The sequence below is a fragment of the Lutjanus erythropterus genome, chromosome 3 (assembly GCF_056507025.1).
Source record: "Lutjanus erythropterus isolate fLutEry1 chromosome 3, fLutEry1.hap2, whole genome shotgun sequence".
NCBI classification, from domain to species: Eukaryota; Metazoa; Chordata; class Actinopteri; order Lutjaniformes; family Lutjanidae; genus Lutjanus; species Lutjanus erythropterus.
Window position 1 is genome coordinate 40,738,949 of NC_139319.1, and position 27,922 is coordinate 40,766,870.

At 40.6% G+C, this 27,922-nt stretch overlaps 1 protein-coding gene across 4 annotated transcripts; it reads left to right on the plus strand.

Moving 5' to 3' along the window:
- Positions 1-2,948: 2,948 nt before the first annotated feature.
- Positions 2,949-27,846, plus strand: kdm2aa (lysine (K)-specific demethylase 2Aa). 4 transcript variants are annotated; one of them, XM_084716191.1, is made up of 26 exons: positions 3,336-4,072; positions 7,524-7,662; positions 7,978-8,056; positions 8,250-8,296; positions 9,377-9,555; positions 9,715-9,821; positions 9,975-10,068; positions 10,229-10,382; positions 11,423-11,538; positions 11,629-11,755; positions 11,867-12,108; positions 12,216-12,293; positions 13,811-13,938; positions 14,134-14,257; positions 14,336-14,464; positions 16,401-16,484; positions 16,766-17,023; positions 20,041-20,073; positions 20,227-20,332; positions 22,068-22,676; positions 22,784-22,946; positions 24,243-24,485; positions 24,589-24,752; positions 24,850-24,996; positions 25,780-25,998; positions 26,968-27,846. In XM_084716191.1, exons 1-26 carry the CDS (start codon positions 4,037-4,039, stop codon positions 27,147-27,149), a joined length of 3,987 nt encoding a protein of 1,328 aa, XP_084572317.1. In that variant the 5' UTR covers positions 3,336-4,036; the 3' UTR covers positions 27,150-27,846. The 4 variants fall into 4 exon arrangements, with proteins under 4 accessions (XP_084572316.1, XP_084572317.1, XP_084572315.1 ...); XM_084716189.1 differs by lacking the exon at positions 16,766-17,023 and having other exon boundaries at positions 26,968-27,111; positions 27,246-27,846; XM_084716190.1 differs by lacking the exons at positions 3,336-4,072; positions 16,766-17,023 and adding an exon at positions 2,949-3,089.
- Positions 27,847-27,922: the final 76 nt, after the last annotated feature.

Below are 27,922 nucleotides of genomic sequence, written 5' to 3' on the forward strand. Positions count from 1 at the left end.
ACTTTTTTTCATGTAGAAGGAAGTATGCATCTACTCAAGGAAGAGAAGCTTGTGCTTGTGACAGCGCGAGCTGTAAATATTACTGGAGCCCTCTTCAGCTGAGCTATAATATTAACACCATGTGCTAGCCAGTGTGGTGAAATATGTGGTCTGTGGCTGTAGTTCAATATAAAATAAAAAGGAAATAATGGATTCTCTGGAGTAATTGGGTGATTTCTGGAAAGCGACATTGCTGTAGGGTTTTCAAATGTATTTTTTTGGAGCACCAAAAGCCAAGTGCCGTCTAGTCCCATTATACTGGAGAGAAGGCAGACATCTCTATGGCTGATGTCTCCAAACCTCAGCAACTCACAACAAAACCATCTATCTAAATAAATAAACAGCACTACAGATAAGAGGAAAATATGTATTTTTAATTTGGGGGTGAACTGTCCCCTTAATGTGGCGACTAGCCTGTCCTAGCAGAGTGTCTCATTTGCTGTTATTTACATCCACTTGCTACACATGAAAAAGTAGACCTGTTCATTTGTAGATTCAGTGTATCTCAGTCTCCTCCTTTCACTGAAGAGGAAAGATTCCTGACAAAGCTGTCAAACCTGAAAGAAAGTCTTGAGTGAGCCTCAAAATAGTTTTATTTCCCCATGAACTACTATCTGAGTTAATTCAGATACTTTAAAGACATTGGTAAGATGTCAGGATCTGCCTTCACAAATACACTGAAACTGTTAAAAAAAACAAATTAGATAGGAATGTTGTCATATCCAAGAAACAACTGAAAATGATTTATAAATGAAGGAATGAATATACGTTAAAAAAAAAAGTTGAGACAACTTCAAATTTCAAGACAACACACTGCAGTAGACTTTTGACTTTTGAGTCCAGGGCAAACTCTCAAGTTTTGAAAAAATCTTTAAAAAGTTTTCCTGACGTACAGTATATAATGAGATAATTTACTTCTATTCTTTAGATAAACGTGAATCTTTGAGTTTTAAAAACTTAAAATTTCAAAAATTGGTCACAGTGAACTGCAAACTTGATTTCTTTTTTATTGCCTGAAAAATTTAATTTTTTTTTTGTTTGTTTTTACTTGAAAATATTAAAAATGTAACATTTACTTTCACTTCAGTGAATTTACTCAATTTGTTTTAAAATACAATGTTTTAGATAGCTAAAATTCAAAGCTGCAAGTTTCTCCTAAAAAGAAAAAATAAATTATCTCAACAGAAGATCAGTAGTTAATTAAACTTTTTCAGAACTTAAGAGTTTGAGTTGAGCTAAAAACTCAAAAATCTATTGCAGTCCATTGCCTTGAAATTTTGAGTTTTCTCAACTTTTTTGTTTTTCCAGTGTAGCAGCAGTGGCTGTTAACACTTGAATGAAGTGAAAGAGAAGCGACCTCAGACAGGTATCCATAGCTACCACACTACCCATCACCATGATGCACATCTATGAAGTCAGTATCCTAAGTATTGAGACAGCTGTTCTTCTTTTGTACATTTGTCTGTTATTTGTGTTTTGATGTGGAAATCATACTCCTGTGCCAATACTTACGCTATCGACTACATCGAATGATAGAACTCAGATCATGTTGTGGATAAACACCTGCTGTGACTCCATAGTGGGCCTTTATTCAAATCATTTCACTTCCCTTAAAGAAAATCACACATTGGAGATTTGGTGTTGAAGCGATTCAAAGATGACTGACAGTAGATGCTGTATGAGCTGATAATTAAGGTAGATTCTGAAGGTGTTAGATTAGAAACGGAAATAAACACAGCCCTGCTTTATTTGATTTCACTGACACTGCCTTGAGGGTGTTTTACTGCTTTAGGTCTTTTGTTCTTTGTGTATTTATTGCGAAGATTGCTTACATTTTTAATGTGTGTGTATGTGTGTTTTCCCCATTCTTTTTTTTTTAAAGGACTACAGCTGTACTTTCAAAGAGGTTGTTCTTTGTGTTATGCCATGGTTTGACTGGTTGGTCTCTGACATTTGCATCCTTCCTCTTTGCCCAAAATCCAGAAATGCAGCCAGCTACACTGCACGTGTGAGCTGACACTGACACACACGCTGCAGCCTACTCTTAGTGGAGTCAACATACTCTTATTCCACATGTGGATTTTAACAATTGCAATTTTCGCTTTCTTCTAAGACTAAAGGGATAGTTCAGCTTTTGTGAAGTATTCGTATGAGGTACTTATTCATAGTCAGTGTATGACCTACAGTAGATGGTGGTCAACACACCCCCTGTTCAGAGAAGCAACAGGAGTACCAGTGTAGGAGGCTAAGCAATGTACTGCTGTGGACAGGGTCAGCAGCATATATATACTGACTTGAATGCAGGGTCACCTGTTGTGGCAGCACACTGTTTTCTCAGCCAGGTTTCCAGAAGGCTGAATGTAAACTTCAAATAATCATAATAACCTTATTAGGTAAATGCAATAATGATTTAAAAAAATAAAACAAAAACCAAGTGTGGATTCAAGGGGGAAGGTTGGAAATTAGGCAAGACTAATGGTCAACCATGGTCCAATCAGCACTCGCCATTCTGTTCACCTTTATTATTATTAGCTTGTGTGATACCTGGATAACATGTAGTGAGGTTTTGTGTGTCCTTCCTGTCCTGCTTTCATTATTTAAGGCCTGTCACTTTGTAGCCATTTATAAGAGAAATTGTTTTATTGTAAAAATGATGTCTTTTGTAGTTTTGTCCCCCGTTGACGGAAATAAAACCAAACTGTTATATATGTTGCTTTTAATTGATTATTTACATTTTGTTTCATTCGCAATGCGCGTCACAGCTTGGCATGTACCTCTCGCTCGCCGTATTCTAGCTGTACGTGTGTGACAGACATGCCGCTGCCGCCAATCACAGGAGCCTTGCAACATTTTTCAGCCAATCGACATCGGTTTGCTCACAGCACACTTCCATTTATGGATCTGAGAGCACTTCCTCGTTGAGGTGAAGGCAACAAAACGTGTCCCTCCGATGTGAGGCTCTGGGAGTGAAAACACGGGACATAGAAAACGTCACGTATGTGGGATTATCGAAGGCGTCTGTGAACAGACGGGCCTGTGTAAACATGGGGGTGAGTATCATTAAATGCATTATTTTCTAGCTAATTCAGGTTCTCTATGAGTGATGACTAGTTATATTGGGTAATGGGACGGTGGTTAGTGCGTTGTACTTCCTCGTGATTGGTCTCTTCTCTTGACTGACTGTGTGTTTGTCCAATCACAGTTTACAAATCTGTCATTTGAGTGACAAGGCTGTAGTCCAATGATTGCCCCGCCGGCATGTCTGCGATTGGTCCACTGTCCTTTTGTGGGCGTGGCGCATTGGTGTTTTGTGATGGGATGGAAAATGGCGGCTGTTCGGAGACCGCATTAACTTTATACCATACCAGTAATAACAACAGCAACCGTTTACAACCATTTTGCAGCGCATTAGCAGTATTTTAAAGTTTTTATTTTAATAAGAGTTCAAGTCATGTTGAGTTTTGTGTCGGTATGAGCAGGGCGCCTTCTGAAAAGCTAACATTAGCTGGACACGACTTGGTATGTTAAGGCAAGGAACAAAGCTCGAGTATTCACACAGGCTAGATTTGAAAATAATTTTAAAGGATTTCATTTTTTATTGCTATTCAGTGTAGTACATGACAGTTATTTGCCTCTTTAACTTAGTCAGGCTCCACATAAAGCTTCCATATTCAGCAGAGGTTTGTGCAGCAAACCCACCGTGAAGTCAGTGAGTGTAGGGACCCGTTAAACAAGGAACGTTAACGAGTTTTAGAGCAACAAATAGCTAATTGTCATCTCAGTTAATCTGATAAGAGACTCACAAGTTTTTTTCACTTTTTTATTGTAACTAAAGCGAAGTTACCTGACAAGTAAAGTTACCGTTTGTGAGCACACCCCTTCCAGCTGCCTGTTCACCCTCCAATGGAGATGTGTGGCGGTGCAGTTCAGCTGAAGTTGCTTCTCTGATCGTTAAATAACCTGCGCTTGTTGGACAAAGCTCGGTTTTCTAGCGATAATGGACGATTCCAAGCCACGGTACAGCAAAAGGCTGGTAAGTTTAAAGTGATTTGGCCACATTTTTGGTCGTTATTTTCTCACAGACAACATCGATTGAATAGGTTAAAGGGACAGTTCATCACAAAAACACAAATTCATATTATTACCTCCCACAAGTAGTGCTATTTACCCCCTAGATGGTTTTTGGTGTGGGTTTCAGAGATTTTGAGATATCAGCCATAGAGATGTCTGCCCTCTCTCCAATATAATGGAACTAGATGGCACTCAGTTTGTGGTATTCAGCGAAAAAAAAAAAACCCTGAAAAACTAAACAGCAATGTCTCTGTAGAAATCACGATCCGTTTACTCAAGATAATCCTCAGAATGTGTGAGCAGTTTCATGTAGGAACTACCTTGTTTCTGTTGTATGCCAATCACATCATCACACAGAAGGAAGCGTGCATCTACTCATGGATGAGAGCAGTGGCATAACCGGTCAGCACTGGTCTGTAATGCAAGATCATCAAACCGGGTCCTGCCCATCACAATGAAACATAATATGATGTGATATCAGTGAATGAAAGAGGTGAAAGCATGCAGCGTTAAAATGACAGTGAAACAGTTTGACAGTGCACCTTAACACAGATGAAAATACAGCAAACTTACAGGTGACAGTGCATCTTCACATTGGCAACAGTCTTCATGTCTACATGTTGGCATTGGCAAATAAACAAAAACATAAGTGTGTTGATTGATTATTTGTCCACTTGCCTTTCATAGCATCAACCTGTGCTTGCTTGTCTTTCTGAAAGAAAACTATTTTGGAAGCTGCTTTTTCTTTCACTGCTGCTTCTTTCAATTCTGGCATCTCAAACTTTTCTGTTTATATATAGCTTGTTTCTTACTTGCTGTCTTGACAGTTCACTTGCTAACTTTATGTTGATTTTCTCTTGCGGCAGTATTGTGCATTTTCTTAACTACAGTAACCCAGAATTCCATGCGGGCACACTCTTGAACATGAAATCACCAATTAATCCTTATTTAAACTTAATTTAGAAACATGACATAGATGAATGAGCCAATAAACTATAAGCTCATATATGTAAAATTAGCTCATGGTGCAACATCACACAATAAATAACAGTACAATAACACAAACTAAGTGCCTTGACTGGATAGGTACTATAAATACTATCCATGCTCCCTTAAAGAAATGTGTGATGACAAGTGGCAGCTGCAGTAATGCGCTATTATATTGTCTCATGAAGAATAGGGCCCTTATTTGTTTAGTGAATGATTTTATTGAATGAGTTTAGAGGGCCCTAATGCAACTGCATTACCTGCATATATGGTAGTTCCGCCCCTGGATGAGAGGCTCGTGGTCATGACAGTATGGAATGTAAACATTAATGGAGACCTCCTTGGCTGAGGTGTATCCTCTCATCCATGAGTAGATGCATGCTTCTTTCTGCATGAGATACAGTTAGCAGGTATAGTTTGGCACTATCAGATCTGTAGCTAACACGATCACTACTGACAGCTACAGCAAATAAATTGATAAGCATTAGAACATGAATGAATTAATTAAACGATGATCAGAGTCCAGGATGTGTTAATAACTGGTATGGTGCTGGTACATTGAACAGTATATCTGTGAAATGGGAATTAAATTCAGTAGAACTGCAATGATTAATTGATTATTAAATTAATCTAACTATTTCGATAATTGATTTGAGTTTTGGTTTGAGTAATTTTAAAGAAAAAAGTCAGAATTCTCAGCTTTTAGATACTTAAATGTGAATATTTTCTGGTTTCTGACAGTAAACTTAATGTCTTTGGGTTGTGAGTAAAACAAGACATTTGAGGACGTCATTTTAGGCTTTTGGAAACAGTGTTCAACAATTTTCACCATTTTCTCATATTTTAAGATTAAATGTGAAAACTATCGACTGACTATTAGACTGAATTTTAGGGCTGCAACTAATGATTATTTTCATAGTCAATGTGGTTTTAAATATGTTTAAATGTCTTTAATTTAATAGACGTTTACAGTGCTAGCATAGGCTTTTGTGTTGGATTACAATACATTAAAGCTATAATATAATGTAATCTTGTTGTATCCATCTATGCACTTAGATTTAATTACCACAGCGTCACTTGAGGCTATGCTAAGACAGACTGGTCACGACTCCATGGGTACAGTGAACGGTTTTTCGTTGCCCAACACACTTTCAGTGTTTGGCATCATTAAATCTTAATAGCTTGTAATTTGTACTTGATATCTTTATGGATCATTGTTACAGTTGAAATGAATCCAGACTAATTGGTAAGATGGCACTGAAACACACAAAGGAACATATGACACCAGTGTAATGAGAAAATACTGTATTAAGATAAGCATATTGCGTTGTTGAATACAAACACTAGTAAAGAGGTGGCAGAGATTATGGTGGGTTAAAGGGGGGTTGGCGGCTCAGCCTGGGATTATCCCTGTGTCACCTGCCATGACCTGGGAACCCCAACTGAAGCAGTCTTCTCTCTCTGTTCTGTCTGTTTGAAGGGAAGTACATTTTCTCATGTAAAAGAAATCATTTATGTCGTTGCACCTGTACCTGGTAGGACTGTGTGCTTTGCATCCATTTTTGTGTTCCAGTTTTGTCTCCACTGAGGCTGTATGTAACCATTTGTCCTAGTGGAACACATGCTGATGGGGATTTCCCATGTTGTTGTTGTTATAAATATAGAGAGAACATTTAGACATGAATGCTGCCGAAATGTTTAGATGTATTCCTGGTAAGAAAGAATGTCCAGTTCAGTGAAAAATCCACCTTAAATCTCTGCGTTTCATGGATTGTTGTTTGTAGACACATCTGTTCTTTGGGGAATAGAGAAGTGCAGTCACGTTGCTTCCGATGGACCAACATAGGACTTAAATTTGGAAAAAATTGGAACTTCAGTCTATGGCAAGAGACAAATTATGTGTGTTTTTGTACTGGGATGTAGTCACATAACAACAGGTCTTATTGGTTCTTTTGCTTCAGGGCTAATAAAAGTACCAGGAGTCACTGATAAAACACTTCAGGTAAGATAATTTTACAAGGGGCAGCGAGATTGATGTCGCTGTTGTACGAGATGAGAGATGTAGTTCACAGAGCAGTTTCATACAAAACTAACCTGACTACGAGAAACCTGCCACAAATTGTGACTGTCTTGTAAAATTCTGTTTTAAATTGACAGAGATCATATGTGTAATTTGAGGCATGGTTCAAAAGATTATCTGTCTCTTGCCATAGACAGTCATTCATATTTTTTCCAAAGTTAGGTCCCATTGGGTAGACCAGAAGGGGCATGACTTTGTCTCTCTGTAGGAATGGGTTAAAGTGACACCCAACCCCACTGGGTTCTGGTCTTGGTTTGATCATCTCATCCTTCAACCACTTGTATGTTGTCTGTCACCTGTCTTAACCATGCTTCTTATATTCTCACCTCTTCCTCCCCCTCCCTAGCGGGCCGGTACCCGGCGACGTTACCATGATGACGGCATCTCAGATGAGGAGATTGATGGAAGGAGGATGTTTGACCTGGAGGAGAAAGTCAGCAGTCAGAGATTCAGCTCCGACCGGGTCCTTCGCATGGAGGGAAAAGGTAGGCAAGCACAGTCAGTGAGATTTACATGGTTTGTATGTGGACACCTGCTTCTTAGGTTATGAAGTGGGTGTAAAATGCAAATTTTGACGCTGGAGAGGAGATTTTTTTAATAAAACTGTGACTAAGCTTACAAACATTTAGACTGTTTGACAATGCTGCTTCTTGCCAGGTCATCATGACAGAATTTTGAAATGTGCCACGTACCATCATCTGTGTCATTGTCTGTCGTGACCACCAAAAATGAAACAGCCAGCAGTGAAAAACAAAAAATGAAATGGTCACATTTTGCTGTTTGCTTTTCATATTTCTCAGACTTTACATATGAGTTCATCCAGAGAGGTGGTCTGAGGGACCCAATCATCTTTGAGAAGCCTGATGGACTGGGAATCAAGTAGGTGTCCTCTTCAGTTTTCTCTTCCTCCTCTCTTCTTCTCATGTACATTACATCTATGTTACTGAATCTTTTTTTAATGAAGGTTTTTTTTTTTAGCTTGTTCTGTCTTCTCCATTGGGAGGGAAACCTCAGATGACTTGATTTATCAACCAAACAGCATAAAATTAATATGTTACTTCTTGTTCTGTAGGATGCCCGATCCTGACTTCAGTGTCAATGACGTCAAGATGTTTGTTGGTAAGTTTTCTTCCTTTAATTAATTAAATGCTACAACAAGTCTCAAGTTTAGTACCGGCAGCAGATGTCCTGTCAGGTCTTGCACAGTCTTACTTGCTCTGCTCTTTAAAAATGGCATCATGATTTGTTTTTCATCTCAACTGATTTCAGTCGTCACACATTTGTATTGACTTTTAACTGTCTCAAGATGCATCGTTACATCCCTAGTCTCGATTGTTTTTAGAAAGTCTGGACAGCAAAAAACACATGCAGATCGGAGTTCAACAGATATGTCGTAGTCTGGCTTTGGTGTTGCACACAAGGCAACACACAATGACAACTTAAAATCCAGAGCGATGGGAGTGCATCAGAAGGTCAGAGCCTGGCTGTATACCAGCCCCCTCTGATTCTTAGCTTGTCTGTTGTGATAGAGGAGGCTGGTATACTTTGACAGAAGTGCATCAGAGCGACTGAGCATCGCATACTTCCCCTGGGGTGACAGGGGAGTTCTGCACTGCGCCTCAACAACATGATTGTTAGGAGGGTGAGATGATGGATTTACATTTCTCACGCTTCCATGTGGGAAGCTGTGTCACCTGCGTATATAGTTACTGACATGAATGTTGTTGCAGATAGGTTGATGAGTTCTGGATGCACAAATCTAATCTGATCACTTGCAAAAAAACATGCAGAATGTCTGTCTGAGAGACATTTGAATAACAAATCCAATTTGCCTGCTGTTTGAACAAAGGCAAAATGTATCCCAAACTGTATGTATTCAGTTAACAATAAGATGATAAAGTATGTCTTCACATTCCCAGCTGTTTTTCTATGTTTCTGGATAAATAAAAATTCCCTTTGCTCAATTTACTGTCAACAAATCACTCAATTAACATATTTGTTCTGCTTAAATGTGAGGCTGGAGCAGTGCCACAAATGGTTTTATTTTGCAGTGGAAACTGACCCATTATTATTTTATATATTAAATTGTTCTTACATCAAATTTATTTAAAACATTGACCTGTGTCCTATCACCTGCTGTTTTGACCAGATTTTCTTGGCATGCTGTGACTAACCATGGTTAAAAAAAAATCCTGTTAGGTAGCAGACGTATGATAGATGTGATGGACGTGAGCACTCAGAAGGGGACAGAGATGTCCATGGCCCAGTGGACGCGTTACTACGAGACCCCTCCATCTCAGAGAGAGAAGCTCTATAACGTCATCAGCCTGGAGTTCAGCCACACCAAGCTGGAGAACCTGGTCAAGAGACCTACCACAGTATGTACACACACGCTTATTGAAGGACTCGTCTTGGTGTGTATTATACATTTATTGTCTGTTACCTCAGGGGAACAGTAAATTAAGTTTGCTTCTTTTTAACCTTTGCTTTGCCTGTCTTTCTTCCTTCCTGTCATTTCTCGGTGTGTGTGTTTGTAGGTAGATCTAATAGACTGGGTGGACAACATGTGGCCTCGTCACCTGAAAGAGAGACAGAGAGACTCGACCAACTCCATCAATGACATGCAGTACCCCAAAGTACAGAAGTAAGTCCCTCATGTTTGCTTTCCTCTGTGTCAAATCTGTAGAACATGTTTGGAAAATTATTTAATTCAGTAATTCATCTTCAAATAATTAAATGCATGCACTTGACTTGACACTTGAATGTAAATGTTGGTGGTGTTGGTGTGACTCTGCAGATACTGTCTGATGAGTGTGGAGGGCTGCTACACAGACTTTCACATCGACTTTGGAGGGACGTCAGTGTGGTACCACATCCTGAGAGGAAGCAAGGTGAGGCAACAGGGGGTTTAACACATTAATGCTGTTCTTCTGTGTTGCAGAACCTACAATAATTTAAAATGTACAGTTGAGACAGATATCTGTTCTGCTCCATTAAAAAAATGTTCATTGGTGTAGAGTGTGTGTTTAATCCACAGTTGTGTATTTCCAGGTGTTCTGGCTGATCCCACCAACTCCTCAGAACCTGGAGCTGTACGAGAACTGGGTTCTGTCGGGGAAACAGGGAGATGTTTTCCTTGGAGACCGAGCATCTGACTGCCAGAGGATTGAACTGAAGCAGGGCTGCACCTTCATCATACCCTCAGGTGTGCATTTAAAATTTATTGATGGAAACACAGTTAGTGAGTGTGTGAGAGAGAATTAAAGCCCTTTTTTAGTTTGACAGGTTGATGGAAACAGCAAAGTTTGAAAATACTCTCTCAATTACGCAGAGAATTTTACACTAGTTTTTACATCTTGTGAAAAAAAGAGTTGATGCAAACACTTTCTTAGAATGACTTCTGATGTAGCAAACACTCAACTCTGATGACTGATCAGCTGTCTCCTCATTGCTCCATCACGGTTCAATGTTAATGTTTTTTTCACTTTCTCTGTCAGGCAACCTCTGTCAGTGATCTACTTGGCTTTCACGTTTTACTTGCCCCCATACAAATTGTTTTATGTTTTTTTAAGTGGTTATCAAATAATCTACAAGCCATTTTAGGTCAGTCCCATTCTTTTGAGCAACTTTACTGGAGTACACAGTGAATGGCTGCATGTTTATTTGAAACATATATGCTTTGGTAATCAGTTTTACAGTTACCTGACTTGGCTAAGCATTCATGTCATGGAAGTGAGATGCTGAAAATTGATTGAATTGAAATGTCCACTTGTGCTTCAGCTCGTAAATTTTGTCTTTATCTGCCACCATTTTTTCACAAGTGCCTCCCAGTATAACACGTGCAACTCTCAGCAGAGATGAGAAGGAAACCAGATGGTTGAAGCCTTAGCTACTACAATCATCAGCTACACAAAAAATGATGTGTTTAAGTCTTTATGGAGTTGCTACATTTACTAGCCCAATGTGGCATTTTACCTTCCCCAGGCAATTTACAGTGTGATACTCTCTACTTAGCAACTCAGTGGGGCTCCACACAGATCTGATGGAACCTTCCTCACTTTAATACATGAAACTAACAGAAACATCTGAATGTCATCCTGTTTCCTACATTGTTTTTCACTGTTTGAGATTCAACTGGTGCTCTTTTAATTACATCATCTTGTTGCACCCTCTTCCTCTGCAGTGACACTGTAGGATTTCAGTGATGTGACAGAAACACAACGTTAATATGTGTGTTATACTCAGGTTGGATTCATGCTGTCTACACTCCTGTGGACTCCATGGTGTTTGGAGGAAACTTCCTGCACAGCTTCAACATCCCAATGCAACTTAACATCTGTAATATAGAAGATAGAACGCGGGTAGGTGCAGACACACTCTTGTATAAGCTATAAACGGCAGGAAGTGTTGGAATCTGTAATGATTAAGTTCCTTTTTCACCTCCGCTGCAGGTTCCAGTCAAGTTTCGTTACCCCTTCTATTATGAGATGTGCTGGTACGTGTTGGAGCGCTACGTCTTCAGCCTGACTAAGACCTCCTATCTCACACCAGAGTTTCAGAAACACTCTCTGGGCATTGGTAAGAACACAAGCTTGGGGGTTAGATGTTTGGAGAGAACTTTTTCATGATGGGTTGGATTTTGGTGTAGAGTGGGTGTAGATTGAATGTGTAACTCCTTCCTTCTGTCAGGCCTGAAGAAGCCAGCCGGCGTAGACGCAGCCAGCGAGCAGGTGAAGGAGGAGGCGGGTGATGACAGTGATGAAGGGCCTTCAGAGCAGCAGTCTGACAAGCCTGCAGTTAAAGTTCATCTCACTCCTCTCGAGCTGGAGGGGATGTGGAACCTGCTGGGTAAACTGGAGGCCCTTCCGTCCAACAAGAAATGTGTCCCAGCAGGGATACACAACGCCCCAGCACTCATTACACACATCAAGGTATGACTGGTGTGGGTGTTTAGTCTTCTAATAATTGATCTCCCGTACCAGTGTTTGTCCTTTCCCTTGCTCTCTCTCACACTGTTCTTGTCCCTGCTGTCCTGCAGGCACTACTGAAGGAACATGCCAATGACAATCCCAAACTGTCCTACACAGGAAAACCCATCATCAAGTGGCCAAAGAGGGTAAGCACGATATGGGTGATATATCGATACTATATTGTGTTGTGATTTGAAACTAGATATAGTCCTAGATTTTTTTGGATATCGTGATTTTTTTTTCTTTAAGGCTGTCATTCTATCCACATTACTAATGATTAGTAATTGGGGATGTTGATGATTAATTAATTGATTAATGGCCATTAATAATTCAACCAATTAAATACGTATTAATCAATAGTCTAAAAATGGTAGTAACTGTGCTTAACTTGATGTTGTTAGCCAGAGGCATTTGTTGAAGAAGGAAACTAAAACTTAAAATGTGGAAAAGAGAAACATTTAATTAATTATTAATGATTAATCGATTGTTAGCATTTTCAGCTATCAAAAAAAATGCACAAAATATGCAATCACAGTGTTAATATTTAATGAAAATACCAGTAGTCATACCTGTAATATTGGTAAACAATATTGTGATATTAGATTTTGTCTGCAATGCCCAGCAACAACAAACTTATTTTATCACTTTAGCTATTTTCATCCTTTGAAGTTGACAATACTATATTATTATCAGTCACAACCTACATGATCCATAATTATTGATACTGGCCGATATGAAACTTCACCATCATGGTAGGTTTTTCAGCTGTATTGCCCGGCCAAGTGCAGCCTCACCTTATACACTAAAGAAAGTGCTTCAATCAAACTGAGGGCCTTTTTATGCAACTTGCTGACTAGTGCAGCCACAGCAGCCATTTTGACATTAGCAACCCATGTGTTCCTCATGACGTTAATGAAGGTTCTGTTCTATTCAAGTACACAGCTTTAATTAACGTGATTAATAACACCTGTGTTTACCTACTATTTGATGCTAGAATAGCTGCTGTAAAAAAAACAGTCTATTGTGAACACTTTCTCCTTGGCAGTATTTGTATAATTTCAATATATTAGGTCAAAAACTGTCATGAAACAGTAATGGCTGGCTGGTGACCTGCTCGCTTGTGGACGTTCTTAATTCTGAAAAAGTTGGAGCACATTTTCAATTCACTTTCAGTTCATTTTTTTAAAATGCCATTATTGAGAAAGTTTACACAGGTTCCCTCAAAAAATTCTGGTGAATTTAGTGATGAAATGGCATGTGAAAACTGTAACCAAAAAAAAAAAATCCTGTTGTTGGCCTCTTACAGTTGTAAGAGTTACAATCCAAGGCAACAGTACTTTACCCAAGAAATTTGGGGTTTTTTTTATCAGAAGGAAGAAATAATAAAATTATTTATTTATTTGGGTATTTTGTTTCCCTTGGAAAGTTAAAAAAAAAAAAGAATGTGCTCACTAGGAAAAGTCTAAACTGTATTAGCAGCAAATACCATGTGACAAAATCATTTCACAACCAATATTAGTGTGAACATGCCACTTTTTCTGCTTGCAGTCAATTCTATCTAGTATACTGCATATTTGGATTCAGTGTTTGTAAAAATGGACGTTTTACGTCTCTTGTTACCTCAGCCATTATTTGTTAGTTACCTTTCCCTCCTCTCCACCAGCCCTCATGGTACCAGCCTCCTCCTCCTCCACCACCTCCTCCTCGTCCGAAACTGGCCACCACTCCTGTCGTCCCACGACCACAGAAACCAGCCTCCTCCATGTCTGTGCTGAGACGGCGTAGGGTCAGGTAGCTGCTTCTCACTTGTTTCAGTATCAGGTCTGCCTCAATTTAGCTCAGAGAATACCAGCTGTTTGGAGCCAGTGCCGCTTTAAGCTTTAATAATTCACATAATTGTGCAGGTGGATTCAGCTGTCTTCAGTGATCATCCATGTGCTGCTATTTTTAAATAAATGTAATGTTAATTTTTTTTGTTCTCTGCAGGTGTAAACGTTGTGAAGCCTGTATGAGACCAGAGTGTGGAGACTGTAACTTCTGCAGAGACATGAAGAAGTTTGGAGGCCCAGGGAAACTCAAGCAGACCTGTGTGCTACGACAGTGTCTCTCTGTAAGGAACTCTATTTATTTATCTGTTTTCTATATGTTGGATGTGTCTGTTTAGTAACTCCCCCTTTGTCCCCTCCAGCCGGGTCTTCCTCTGTCTGCAGTTTGTGAGATCTGCAAGGAGCCCAATCAAGAAGAAACTGGAGATGCCTCCCTCACTCTGATGGAATGTTCCAACTGTGCGCAGATAGTCCATCCTGCCTGTCTCACGGTAATACACACACACACACACACACACACACACACACACACACACACACACACACACACACACACACACACACAAATTGATTTTCTAACTGTTAGTTAATAATGTGATGATGATGTTGGAATGAAAAAGGTGGAACTCAGCCGTGAGGGCTGTGCAGCACCTGGACAGTCTACAGCATGCACACACTAGACTTATCTTGTAGCTCATCCTCTCAAAAGGCAGCAGTTGCAATCATGTTTTGAATTAATGTTTAAAAAAAATTATGTTTGTGTAATGGATGTGAAGTATGCTGTGAGTACATTTTATGCCATCACCCAGACACTAATAATAGGATGTTAATGGAGTGGAGCAGCAATCAGCAGTAACAAACAAGACCAGCTGAGCCACAAACAAGCATTAAACAACCTAACCCAGCTCTGTTTCACCTCAGAAACCCTGCACCTGCTGTGTGCCTTGAACAGTGATGTCTTTTCCCCGGAGCTAACGGTGCCACAGAGAGTCTTTCCTTCGCTGCTGGAGATAGAACATTAATAACGCAGCAGAGCACTTGTTAGTCTCACACAGGTCTCTGCAAGAAGCTTTCAAATTAATGCATTAATTTATTAATGCAGCTAACCTTCTAAAATAAAAAAGACCATAATTTTGCTCCTAACTACACTTGTAAAGTTTTTTGATTCAGAGGTCATTCAGTCCTTGGACCAGCAGGATTAATGTGGGTGAGGGGCTAACCCCAAGTAACCCCAATCAACCCCAACTGCTCCAGGAGGGCTGCAGATCAGATTGTGATTGTCTTCATATCGCCTGCATCCTCTCCATGTGCATATATATATGTATATATATATATATATATATATATATATATATATATATATATATATATATATATATATATAATAAACAAAACTGGGACCCATTCATAAGCTGTTTTCACATATGTACTCCAAACTATGTCCTGAGATGCAGGGCGGGACATCATCGGTATTTGTCCTTTCACACATGCAGCAGGAGTTTGGAGTTTGTCAGCCTCAGACATGTTCACACAGGTTAATAATTTATATGGTTAGGTGAGGGTGGTGCCTGCAGAGTGAAGAGGTGGAGAACTCATCAGTAATGATGACTATTTTTGCAGTGATATAAATGTGTGCTGACTTGACAGTGATAATTTTTTTTCCCAGGATAGTAAAGGAAAATCAGAGTAGGACATGACATGCCTTTACCATCCTGGGGGGAAAGATACGTGTTGCCCAAAGGAGAAACACTTGGTGGTTTGCTGTTGTTCTGACAATATTCTAATGTTTTGTCATCACAGATGATGAACAAACATGAACTCAAAAAATATTAGACTCATGGAGGCTGATATCGATTGGCAAAGAAATGCTGCACTGCTGCATTCACACATACAGCTAACATACACTTAGGACAAGGTATCTGGCAGGGTTAAAGTGATAGTTCTCCCAAAAACAAAATTCGACTCAATATCTACTCACCCCAGGGAGTGTTTTGTGAACTGGAGATCTTCACCCATCCTCACATCAGCACAGGGGTGAACAGATATTGAGTGAAATTTCATTTTTGGGTGAACTATCACTTTAAGTCTGGGTCAAAAAAAGCAGACGTGTTCAGACATGTGTTCACACATACAGCTCCTCTGGTTAGTTTCTAGATAACTGCAGAGTTGCAGTGCTTCTGTGAAAAGGGTTATAGAATAATGGCACAGTATTATTCCCAGAAACACCAACCATGTGTTGTTCTGTATTAATTCTATATGCTGTAGCACATATGGAATGTATTAAAGGTCATATTACACTGTTGATACCTGGCTACTTGTATTTAGAGTGCAATCACACCTGGTATCAGAATTCCTCTTTTTATTTCCTCTCTTCTTCTGTTTCATTCATCACTTTTCTAATAAATATATCTGTGTCTGTCTCTGCAGGTTCAGGGTGAAGGACTGGTCAATAAAGACCTGCCCAGCTGTTGGGAGTGTCCAAAGTGTGTCCAAGGGATCACTGACCCAGAGGTACACAATGTCTTATTGATAAACGCACAGTCTCACTATTTCTTGTATGTACTTATATTGAATACACTGCTGCACTCACACTTCTGAGTCTCATTGCAAACACTTGCGCTCTCTTTAACTCTTTAACTAACCCGGCGTTCACATGCACTTGGTTGCAGTGTCAAAGCTAATGGGTATTGTGTGTCTCCTGTCTGTTCGTTTTTCATTGTTTATTTATTTTTTGTTTTTGTTTTTTCGTTGCTTTTTTTCTGTTTCCTTTGAATTTAATTTAATTCCGTCAGTCATCAGGCAGCGACGAATCGTTGGCTGCCGGCCACCAACAGCACATCCGACCCCACGGCCCCCTGGTCCTCAGGCTGGGCCCCGGGCCCTCTGCTACCATAGGGGGTCCTGTGGGCTCCCAGCAGGATGGGGAGGTGGTCCGCTGTGGTTTCTTCCCTCCTCCTCCTCCTCCTCTTCCTTGCTGCTCTTCCTCCTCCTCAGCGTCACTTCTCTTGGTGGCGGCTCCTCTGCCTTCTCAGCCAATCAGCTCGAGACTGGTGAGAGGTGCCGCCTGTTCTGCGTACATCCACCCGTCTGTCGCGTGCACCCCACCCCCCTTTTTTCCTTTCCATCTTTTTCAAGAGAACAGACACAACTCTTGATGTAAATTCTACTGTTCAAATAATCCTGTTGGTGACAGAGAATAAGTTCCTATTGAAGCGTTTTACACAGTTTATACAAGAGTAGTGCCTCTTCTCTCAGACTCTTAGCTGTTTAAGTTTGGAGCTGCAGTCAGCTTCCATTGGTTTCTGTCCAGTTTTCCCTTCTCCATACTTTCTAATGATTTTCTCATGGTTCATTTTAATGGTCTTTGTGTAGCCTGGTTTAACAAGTGAAGACAATAAGCTGCTGTTTGACAGAGCTACCCTTTTCTCCAGCAGGGTTCAACATTTTTTTTCACTTGCCCAGGGTCAGAAATCTAACAACAAAGATTAAGATTAAGATTAATTTAATTGTCATGTTTAATCTAGGGCTGCAGTGTCTATTAATTGTCAGAAAGTAGTGAAAAATGTCCATCCCAGGTTCAGGGTGATGTCTCATTTTGTCAAAAATCCAAACATATTCAGTTTAATGTGATGATAATTGACGAAAATTGGAAAATCTTCATATTTTAGAGGCTGAAAACAGCCTTTTGTGCCATTTTTTTCAACACTTGCCATCAGGTAAGTGAGTTGCCAGATTTACTTGTCCTGGGAAGCCTTATTGTTGAGCTCTGTCCAGGTGTGTGTCACACTCAGAGCTTGAAGTGATTGAACTGCTGAAAAGAAAAATGAAAGAAGCAACTTTGTGACTGTCGAAATATGCAGAAAGCATCTATGCTGTGTCCACAGTCAATTTGTTTGCTTTAAATAAGTGCATGTTGATACCTTTTTTAGAAGAAATACATTATCAGTATTTATCAGTGCACTGCTTGACACAACTCCCTTCTTCAGTGTCAAAAATGATTTTAGAGATGCTGATGTTTTTTTTATTGCCCTCTTCACTCAACTTTCAACTTGAATCCCTGGATAAACTGCTTTTGTGACACTCTTTGTTTTTCTGTTCACCGTTTTTTTTTTTTCTATCACTGCATCGACTAGCTGTGTTTTCCACGTATTTTGAAGTATTGCATTAGAAAAGGTGGAAAATGGGAAAAATTCAACAAAACCTCTTTATACTTGCTTGTGTTGGTTTTCTGCCTTTTATAAAAGGAGAAGATGAGCTTAATGGGAGATGAAAACACTTGTTTTTAATACACTGTGACATAGCAAACACTTAATTCTCATGACTGATCAGCTGTTTCCACTCAGTCTCCTCATCACTCCTGTGGCTCTGTTACACATCCATGATCACTCCACACAGATGTGATGGAACCTTCCTCACATTAATACACGACACTAACAGAAATTTCCATCCTGTTTTCCACATTGTTTTTCACCATTTGAGATTCTACTGGCCCTCATTTAATGATCTTTAATGATCCTTTTCTGCAATGATATGATGGTTTTCTGACTGGAGATTTGGTGCTACTCTCGGCTTATCTATAAGAGCCTACTCCCTAATCACCGTATTGTTGTGGATGGAAACAAGCATTCATTCTCATTTTCTTTTGCTGATTTACTTAAAGTCATTCAGATAGTCAGTAGCAGTGTTTCCATCCCAATTTTAACTGAATTTTGTGTTATTTGATAGCAGGGACAGGTTTGTCAACCTGACTGTGATCCTCCTCTAAGATCTAATCATTCTGTTGGCCTGCGGTTCACAACGCAAAAATGGTGTAAAGGGGTAGAAGGGTTTCTGGTCCTGTTGAGCCAGAGTCAGTCCTAAATAGTAAAATCTAGATATTAGATGCTTTTCTCTGACTACAGCCATGTTCCTAAGCAATCAGTCTCAAAAATCTAACACTGACCTCATCACTATTGTTTGTGTCACATGTTTAAGATGCATCATTCCTAGTTTTGTTTCATACACAAGCAACATGTTGAAATACTAATGGGAGAAATTCTGGAAATATTCTCTTCATTTTGCCATTTCTGCTCTGCTGTCTTTTCAAACTGCATGACTTTTCTTAACTGCTCCTCACTTAAAAGCTGGTTGTTTCAGGGTCCATCTTATTTCATATGAAGTCAAAATGACTTCATATGAAAGTATAAAGTACTCAATGTATGAGAAGTAATGATGATGACTTTCAGATTCTGCCCTTAATCATATGTAGATAAGTACTGGACCTTGGAATGACACTATGATTGGAATTAAGAACACTTAAATAGTAAAATAGTAAAAGTTAGGTCATTAGTTTCGCTCTTTGAATTCTGTTGGGGTTTTTTGGTTTGGTAAGAATGTGATATGGAAGCGTATTAGGGATAAATATGGGAATAATTAGAGGAGAAAGAATTTTGGTTTATTTTGAGAGTAAAGTCAACCTTTCAGTATTGATGCCATGTATAAGAAAAAAATATCAGAGGAGAAAGATTTTTTTTTTAAATCAAGTTGTAATCTTAAGACGTTATAAAGACAAAATGGTATTTCAACTTTACCCTCAGCATTTTGACTTTATTTTCAAATTTTCAACTTTATTCTTGACATTTTGAAGTAATAAATCAAATAAAGGAGGATTAAAAAACTATTTCCTCCTCAGGTTTTATTCCTTACGCATGGCCCTAATACTCTGTAGCATGACGATGTATTCTGAGGGCTGAAAGTGAAACTAAGTTGAATGAATTTTAATTTAAACAAGAGTTTGCTGATGCCATCATGCTGACCTTTATTTCAGTTAAATTCAACTTAGATCATTTTTTTTATTAGTTACCTCCATGACCATTGTTTGGTTTAAAAAAAATGTGGTTTGAGGTCCTGAGCTTTTTTTTTCATCTTCTGAAGGTGGGCATGCCAGGAAAAGTTTGGGAACCACTGAACCAAAAGTATTTTACCACAACAGTGTTGATCCTTCAAAAAGCCAAAAGTGTCAGAAGAGTATCTGACTTGAGGTCGGTTTCTTATGTGGCTTCTCATATTTCTCCTCTTCCTCCTGTAGGCTAAAGGAGACAAAGGTGACGGCCTTCCAGTGGTGAGTGGTTTCGTGGGTTCTGTACTTTTAGAGTTTACTTCTAAATAGGCTTTTAATGGATCTCAAACAACTTTCTTTTTGTGTCTGTTTTTCTCCTAACTCTATCCTTCCCTCCATTCATGCCCTCTTTTCCTTCTTTCTCTGCATATCCAGAAGCGGAAAGCTTCCTCCCTTCTGGATGCTCGGATGGCAAAGATTTACAGACGACAGAGACACAGCCGCGATGGAGATGACTCTGCCAGCGATGACGACGATGAAGGTTTGTCTGTTTTAAAGCCTCTGGAAATTTAGCTTGAAATACTAAAGGTGCAAATATGATATCAAAGCAAAAAGTAAATTAAAAATAAAATTCATAACTATTAGAAAACCTAGTTCACACAACATCATTTTATTAACAACGTTTTACTGCAATGACAATCAGACAGTGGGAGTCTGTATAAATAGTTTGAATAATCCACGTTTGGCACCAAGATGTTAGCAGCAGATTCTTTGAGTCCTGTAAGTTGTGATGTGGGGCCTCCATGGATCAGACTTGTTTGTCCAGCACATCTCACAGATGCTCAATTGGATTGAGATCTGGGGAATTTGGAGGCCAAGTCAACATCTCAAACTCGTTGTGCTCCTCAAACCATTGTTGAACCATTTTTGTTTTATGGCACAGCACATTATCCTGCTGAAAGAGGCCACAGTCATCAGGGAATACTGTTTCCATGAAAGGGTGTACATGGTCTGCAACAATGCTTAGGTAGGTGGTACGTGTCAAAGTAACATCCACATGGATGGCAGGACCCAAGGTTTCCCAGCAGAACATTGTCCAAAGCATCACACTGCCTCCACTGGCTTGCCTTCTTCCCATAGTGCATCCTGGTGCCATGTGTTCCCCAGGTAAGCGATGCTCACACACACGGCCAACCATGTGATGTAAAAGAAAACGTGATTCATCAGACCAGGCCACCTTCTTCCATTGCTCCATGGTCCAGTTCTGATGTTCATGTATCCATTGTTGGTGCTTTCAGTAGTGCACAGGAGTCAGCATGGACACCCTGACTGGTCTGCAGCTGTGCAGCCTCCTACGCAACAAACTGTGATGCACTGTGTATTCTGACACCTTTCTGTCAGAACCAGCATTAACTTCTTCAACAATCTGAGCAACAGTAGCTCGTCTGTTGGATCAGACCACACAGACCAGCCTTCACTCTCCACATGCATCAGTGAGCCTTGGCCGACCATGACCCTGTCGCCGGTTCACCACTGTTTCTTCCTTGGATCACTTTTGATAGATACTGACCACTGCAGACCAGGAACACCCCATAAGAGCTGCAGTTTTGGAGATGCTCTGATCCAGTCATCTAGCCATCAGAGTTTGGCCCTTGTCAAACTCACTCAAATCCTTATGCTTGCCCATTTTTCCTGCTTCTAACACATCAACTTTGAGGACAAAATGTTGACTTGCTGCCTGATATATCCCACCCACTAACAGGTGCCATGAAGAGATAATCAGTGTTATTCACTTCACCTGTCAGTGGTCTTGATATTATGCCTGATCAGTGTATATGCTCTAGATAGTTTTCTGATTTTTCTATGAATAATGTCAGCTTATAGTGCAATTGGATTGGTCCAGATAGATTAGATAGATATATAGATAGACTGTTTAAATGTAAAATTGACCTGAAAGATCATTGCACTGAAACATTGTTACTAAAATCCTTTTTTTGCAAGTGCAGAAGAGTTTCTTTTTGCAATAATGTCTAACCATAACTACACCCAATTCAATCCCAATAACTTCAATGACTACATTTCTAATTTGGATTAAAACTAATTTGATACTTTTTAGATACTTAATAATATGTAAGACCCCAAATTACATGGTTACAACTCACAGCTGTTTTGTTACTTACTAATCACAAAGAAACAGAATAAGAACTCATATCTTTAATTGTGATTGTGATCGCTTCATTCTGACATTTGTCTGTCCCATCTGTCCTTGTCCCCAGCGTCTCAGAGAAGAAAGATGCTCCATGCCCGAGGGGGGGCCCACTCTTCTCGGCGGGGCTTTGGTGCCAACAGGAGAGGCCTGTTGAGAGGAGGCTCCGCCCACAGAGGAAACCGAGGTGGTCTCATGACTCCCGGTTCCTCCTCTGTCCTTAAGCTAAAGCGAGGGATGGGCATGAGGGAGTCTGGACGGAGGGGGCGAGGGGTGAGGCTGCGAGGAGGCTCCAGGATGCAGCGGAGAGGAGACGATTCCGAGGAGTCGGATGATGACGAGGACGACGACGATGATGAAGAGGAGGAGGAAGAGGAAGAAGAGGACAGCGAAGACGGAGGCAAAGAGCGGCACCATCGTCGACGAAGGAGGAGGCGCAGGACTGATGATGATGAGGATGAAGATGAGGACAGTGAGGGGCAGGAGTTTGACCCGGAAGAGGAGGAGATGGACACACTGGAAGATGAAGAGGAGGAGGAGGAGCTGGAGGAGGAAGGGCGCTGGGATTCAGACCCAGAACCCCCGGTGCTCCTGGTGTCTGATCTGAATGATGACCTGCTCAGTGGTTCCTATCTGACTGTTACTCTACAGCGCCCCCACAAGGCCAAGAGACAATCTGGTAAGTTTGACATCCCAACAGTTCCAGTGTTTTAAAAACATGTCCAGTGTTTATTCATGTTCCGTAAGTGACCTGTGACGTGAGAATGACATGTTGTTGCTGCTCAGGCTCCATAGTTCCAAAGCTAGAAGCAGCCATGGGTCCGAGGACAGCTGCAGGGGGTGCTGGTGGTCAGCAGGGCTTCATCCAGAGGAAGACGGCTCTGTCCAAACCTTCACGACTCAAGAGCGATGCCACAGCAGACAGCATAACACCAAGAGGACCCGGCAGGTAGAGCTACACACGATCATGTTTGGCTTAGAACTAAAAAGGGGAAGAAAAAAGGGTTAAAATTCTCTGATTCCAGCTTCTTAAATGTGATTATGTTTTGGTTTCTTTACTCATCTGTAAACTCAATATCTTTGGATTGTGGACGAAACAAGACATTAGAGGACGTCATCTTGGGCTTTTTATCACCATTTTCTGACATTTTTATGCTGAAGAACTAATCAATTAATTGAGAAAAGCAATTGTCAGATTTATCAACAATGAAAATAATCATTAGTTGAAGCCCTGGTACTTGTACCGCTACTGCTCATGATACACTATGTTGTTATTTAAATTGAACCTGTTGCAAGTTGTGAATTTACTTTGATTGAGACTAAAGCAGCAACAAACAGCCCAGCCACAGCAGCAGAGAGGAGGGTTATATTATCTGGGTGCAGTTTTTTCAGTGAGCGTCTCTTTCGAGTAGATTACTGCAGACTCGCTGTCGCAGCAAACAGACACTGAGCTGTGGACTGACTACTTCAAAGTATTCTCAGTATAGTGAAACTATTCATGAAGCTTAATTTACATCGCACATTTCATACAGTAATCTTGAACACAATGTGCTTTAAAGTAAAAGCAAACATTGGACATGACAAAAACATATCAGATAAGAAGATATTGCATATATTAAAAAAAAAAACCACAAGAAAAATGCATGATGGTTGTTATTACTATTATTAAAAGGGGAGTAATGATGATAAGGATTGATTGAGCAGTGTTTCCCAAACTTTTTTCCTTGGGACCCACTTTTTAAAAAAATACAAACCATTGCAACCCAAGTCACAATAAGCCTTATCAATAAATTGTGGGAAGACTTCATTTGTGCATAAACACTCCAGAGCTTTTTCTTTAACTGCCATTTCCACACCAACCTATATTATCTTGATGTTATGATGTTATGATGGTGTTAGAACTTAGTAAAGAGAGATAAATGCATTTAGGCTGAGTTAACGAGTCATCTACTTATTTATTTATTTATTCTTATCAGAAGAACAACGATGAGACAAAATGCATTGATGGAATTAATTAAACTTCTACTTATGTGGTCAGTGGTTACATGAACATGTAACATTTTCTATATGGCAGGAATTCTTGAACAGCCATATAGTCTTATGTAAACTGTGATCTGAGCAGGAAGTATTTTCTTCATAGGATTCTGCACAGAACGTCTGGTAGCAAACAGCTTCATTACTCCTGTTACACTGTTTTTAATAGAATGCTGATAATTTACACTGTTGTATATTTTTGATCTTGTAGGCCACGTCTGCGAGGTAACCATGGCACCAGAGATCGCTCTGCATCTTCTTCAGAGGAAGAGGAAGCTGCCCCTCCGTCTGCACCCTCCACCCTGTCTCCTCCGTCCCTGCTGTCTCTGCCGTCCTTTAAGGACGTAGGCAATGAGAAAGGAGGGGAGAAGGAGGTCTGGGTGTCTGTCTTCAGATACCTGAACAGAGCTGAGCTGCTGGCCTGCATGACTGTCTGTAAGGCCTGGTATAAGTGGTACGTCACACATTTATTCTACAAACACAACACTCCTCAACACACAGCGTGTCGTAAGCTGGAGAACAAGAATAAAATAATCACGTCTCGCCATCTGATGCAGGAGCTGTGACAAGCGTCTGTGGAGCCACGTGGACGTGAGTCGCTGCAGCCCGCTCTCTAACCAGGCCCTGGCAGGCATTGTCAAACGCCAGCCCACCTCTTTGGATCTGTCTTGGACCCCTCTGGCCAAGAGACAACTCAATTGTCTGCTCACCAGGCTGCCAGGTACACACACGCACACACGCACGCACGCATGCGCACACACACCTGTCCCCACATGTCTCATGACACCACCTGTCTCTGTCTTACTGTGTGTCTTCAGGTCTGAGGGAGCTGAGGGTGACTGGTCTGTCCTGGTCCTGTCTGTCAGCACTGGTCTCTCCCACTCTGCCCTACCTGCGTCTGCTGGACCTGCGCTGGTGTGAGGGCGTGAAAGATGCACAGATCAAAGAGATCATCAGCCCGCCAGGTCAGCAGCAGCACAAATGAGTGGACTCAGAGCTCAGTGAATGTGTAACTTGGGCTGGATTTTTGTGGCAACGAGCTGGTATTTTCCTGATATTTTATCCTCCCTGCTGTTGCCATCCAATAATATACCTGTAATTATGTTTTATCATGTTGTCAGTTGAGCTAAGGTCATTGGAAGAAAGAGCAATACAGAGTTGTATGTCATCTGGTTATGAATGATATGTTATGATTCTTAATAATATTACTCAGTGGGATCATGCATAGATTTAAAAAGTAGTGGGCCAAGAAATTACCCCTGTGAGACTCCAAAGAGGACTGAGCTCTAACGTTAGCACCATTTAGCTAGCTAGTGTGTTGGTTTTGGACTACAGGTGGTTATCGTATGGATCATTTTGATGACAAATCAAGTCACACACGATTACCAACAAAGAATATGATGACACAAGGCTCTTGAACAACAAGTTTCCTCTGAGGAAAACTCTCCACAGGACTCACAAACTGTCACGACGTGATGAGGGGAGAACTCTGTTTAAAGGGATGGAAGTAGAGAATGTTATTGGCCTTGATCGTCACAGCCTCTACCATACCAACCTATAATAAATGACCCATCTGTCCTTTCTAATATTACCATGGATCAGAGTGCACCTCACCAGTGTGCCAGGCTCTGATGTTCTGGGCGTGGTGTTTGCCGTACCGCTGGGTTCACCAGAATGAAGCCTGAGGTCTCCATGTTGACCTCTCCAGCTGAAGTGACCATGTCTTCCATCTCTGTGTGTCCCTCCAGGTGCAGAGTCATCTCGCAGCAGACTGAGGAACATGGTGACGCTGCGTCTGTCTGGTCTAGACATCAGCGAGTCCACTTTGAGGCTGCTGCAGCGCCACATGCCCCAGCTGGAGAGGTTGGACGTGGCTCACTGCAAAGACGTAACAGACTCGTCCATCGCCCTGTTGGCTGCAGCAGGGACTCACACCCGCAACAACCTCACTGAACTCACACTGGCGGGTGGGTGTTTGAGCTCAGTCACGCTCCCACTGATGGATCACATGACCTCAAATAAAGCGGCTTCATTGTTAAATGTTAACACACAGTTTGTACTTCTTCTCAGGAGCTTTAACTTCCTGTCTGTTATTCTTTATGATGCTGTTTCACCACTCTGTCGGTTTAGAAGTTGTTACACAGTGCTGCCACTAACGGGGAGAAACACAATCTTAGTAGGAGAAGGCAGGTCAACAGTACATGCCACATACACTCATCTAAAAGCTGGATCCTGACAATTAATGTGAGATACAGCTCAGCACTGTCAACTTTTTTCAGTCATAATTCTGTAAATATTGTTTTCTTTAGGTGCCATCATATACCAGAATTGTAATGTTGTACCATGACTCATTTGTCTTTGCAGCAGTTTTTGGATTTATACCATTTATTATACAGAATAGACGTAAATTTAACCATTTTTGACCACTAGAGAATTGATAAAATGGTCCCTTCAAAATACCACATTAAGACCTTGAATTCATGCTATGATTTGGAGTCAAAAACTTGTGACGTGGAGATAAATATAAAAAATGTCAAACCCTTACTGAAAAGGCCATGGGAAATCCATCCATTCTCCAAATGCCCCAGGTTTCTACTTAACAGTTAGTTGTGAAGCTTCATGAGGCTGTGATTCTCTTAGAGGTCACTGTAGGTCATTTTCTACAGTGAGGTGAGTGAGTTTCAAGACCATTGGAGAACCCATAGAACACATTTTCATTCAGATATCCCGAGGTCTGAGGTCAAGGGACCCCTTTGGGGTCTGGCCATAGCAATTTTTATTTTACCAAAAATTTAGCCTCACTTTTAAGTGTTATTCAGCAATTTTAAACAATCTTTTAACAGACACCAGCGTGCAGAGAGCACTTTGAGAAGACAACAGTACAGTTTCATTTTGTATGAGAGCAGGTCCTGATGTCTCTCTGTCTGTCTCTGCAGGCTGCAGTGAGCTGACCGATGGTTGTCTGTCCTACCTGAAGCGTCTCTCCTCTCTGACTCTGCTGGACCTCAGAGGCTGTAAGAGCATCAGCAGACGGGCCTGTGACGCCTTCATCTCTGACCTGTCCCACGTCGCCCTCTACTGTATGATGGAGGAGAAGCTCATCCAACGCATAGACTGACACACACACACTGTTACAGCTGGAAGACAGGAGAATAAATACTCTCACGTTTATTTTATATGCTCAACCTGTGTGTATCTTGTTCCAAACCTGCAGGCAGCTGTTGGAACCATTAAAGTGACCAGACTGGCAGCTGTGGTGGTCCTTTGGCCCTCAAAGGGAACGACTCCAGAGCTCAGAAAATCTCCTTGTATTCTGATTCAACTTGTAAATGAAGACCTCTTTGAGCAAGGCCAGCAGTTTCCCTTTGCCACTAGTCTTTTTGCTGAGCTAGGCCGCATACTACATACTATATACATGTTGAAATTGAAATCGGTCTTCTCATTTGCAACACTACAAACAAACATTTTTCCAAAATGTCAAAATGTTCCTTGAAAAACTCTTGATTTTAAAGATTTTTGTGACTTCACCTCTCCTGTCCTCGTTGGACGGTGCTGTACATAATTCTGAACCAGAAGTGTGGTTCACTATGAAACTACCTTTATTTTATACAGACTGATGCAGGATGGAGCTCTGCTCACTGAGACTTATTTTTGGGAATAAAAATATGTGACAGCAGAACCTGTTTGTTCTCTAAAGTTGAACAAATGTATGATGAGTGTTATTCTGTAAGTGTACAGTGATTTCAGTGTGTATATATGTTTATTTTTGATGGTTCAGGTTCAGATTCCCTCAAATAAAAATGTGAATTGTTGAAGTTTGTAAGTGTTGTATTTGTTCAGTAGCTGAAGCATTATGTTTACCACATCCAGACATTAAGTATAGTGTACTGT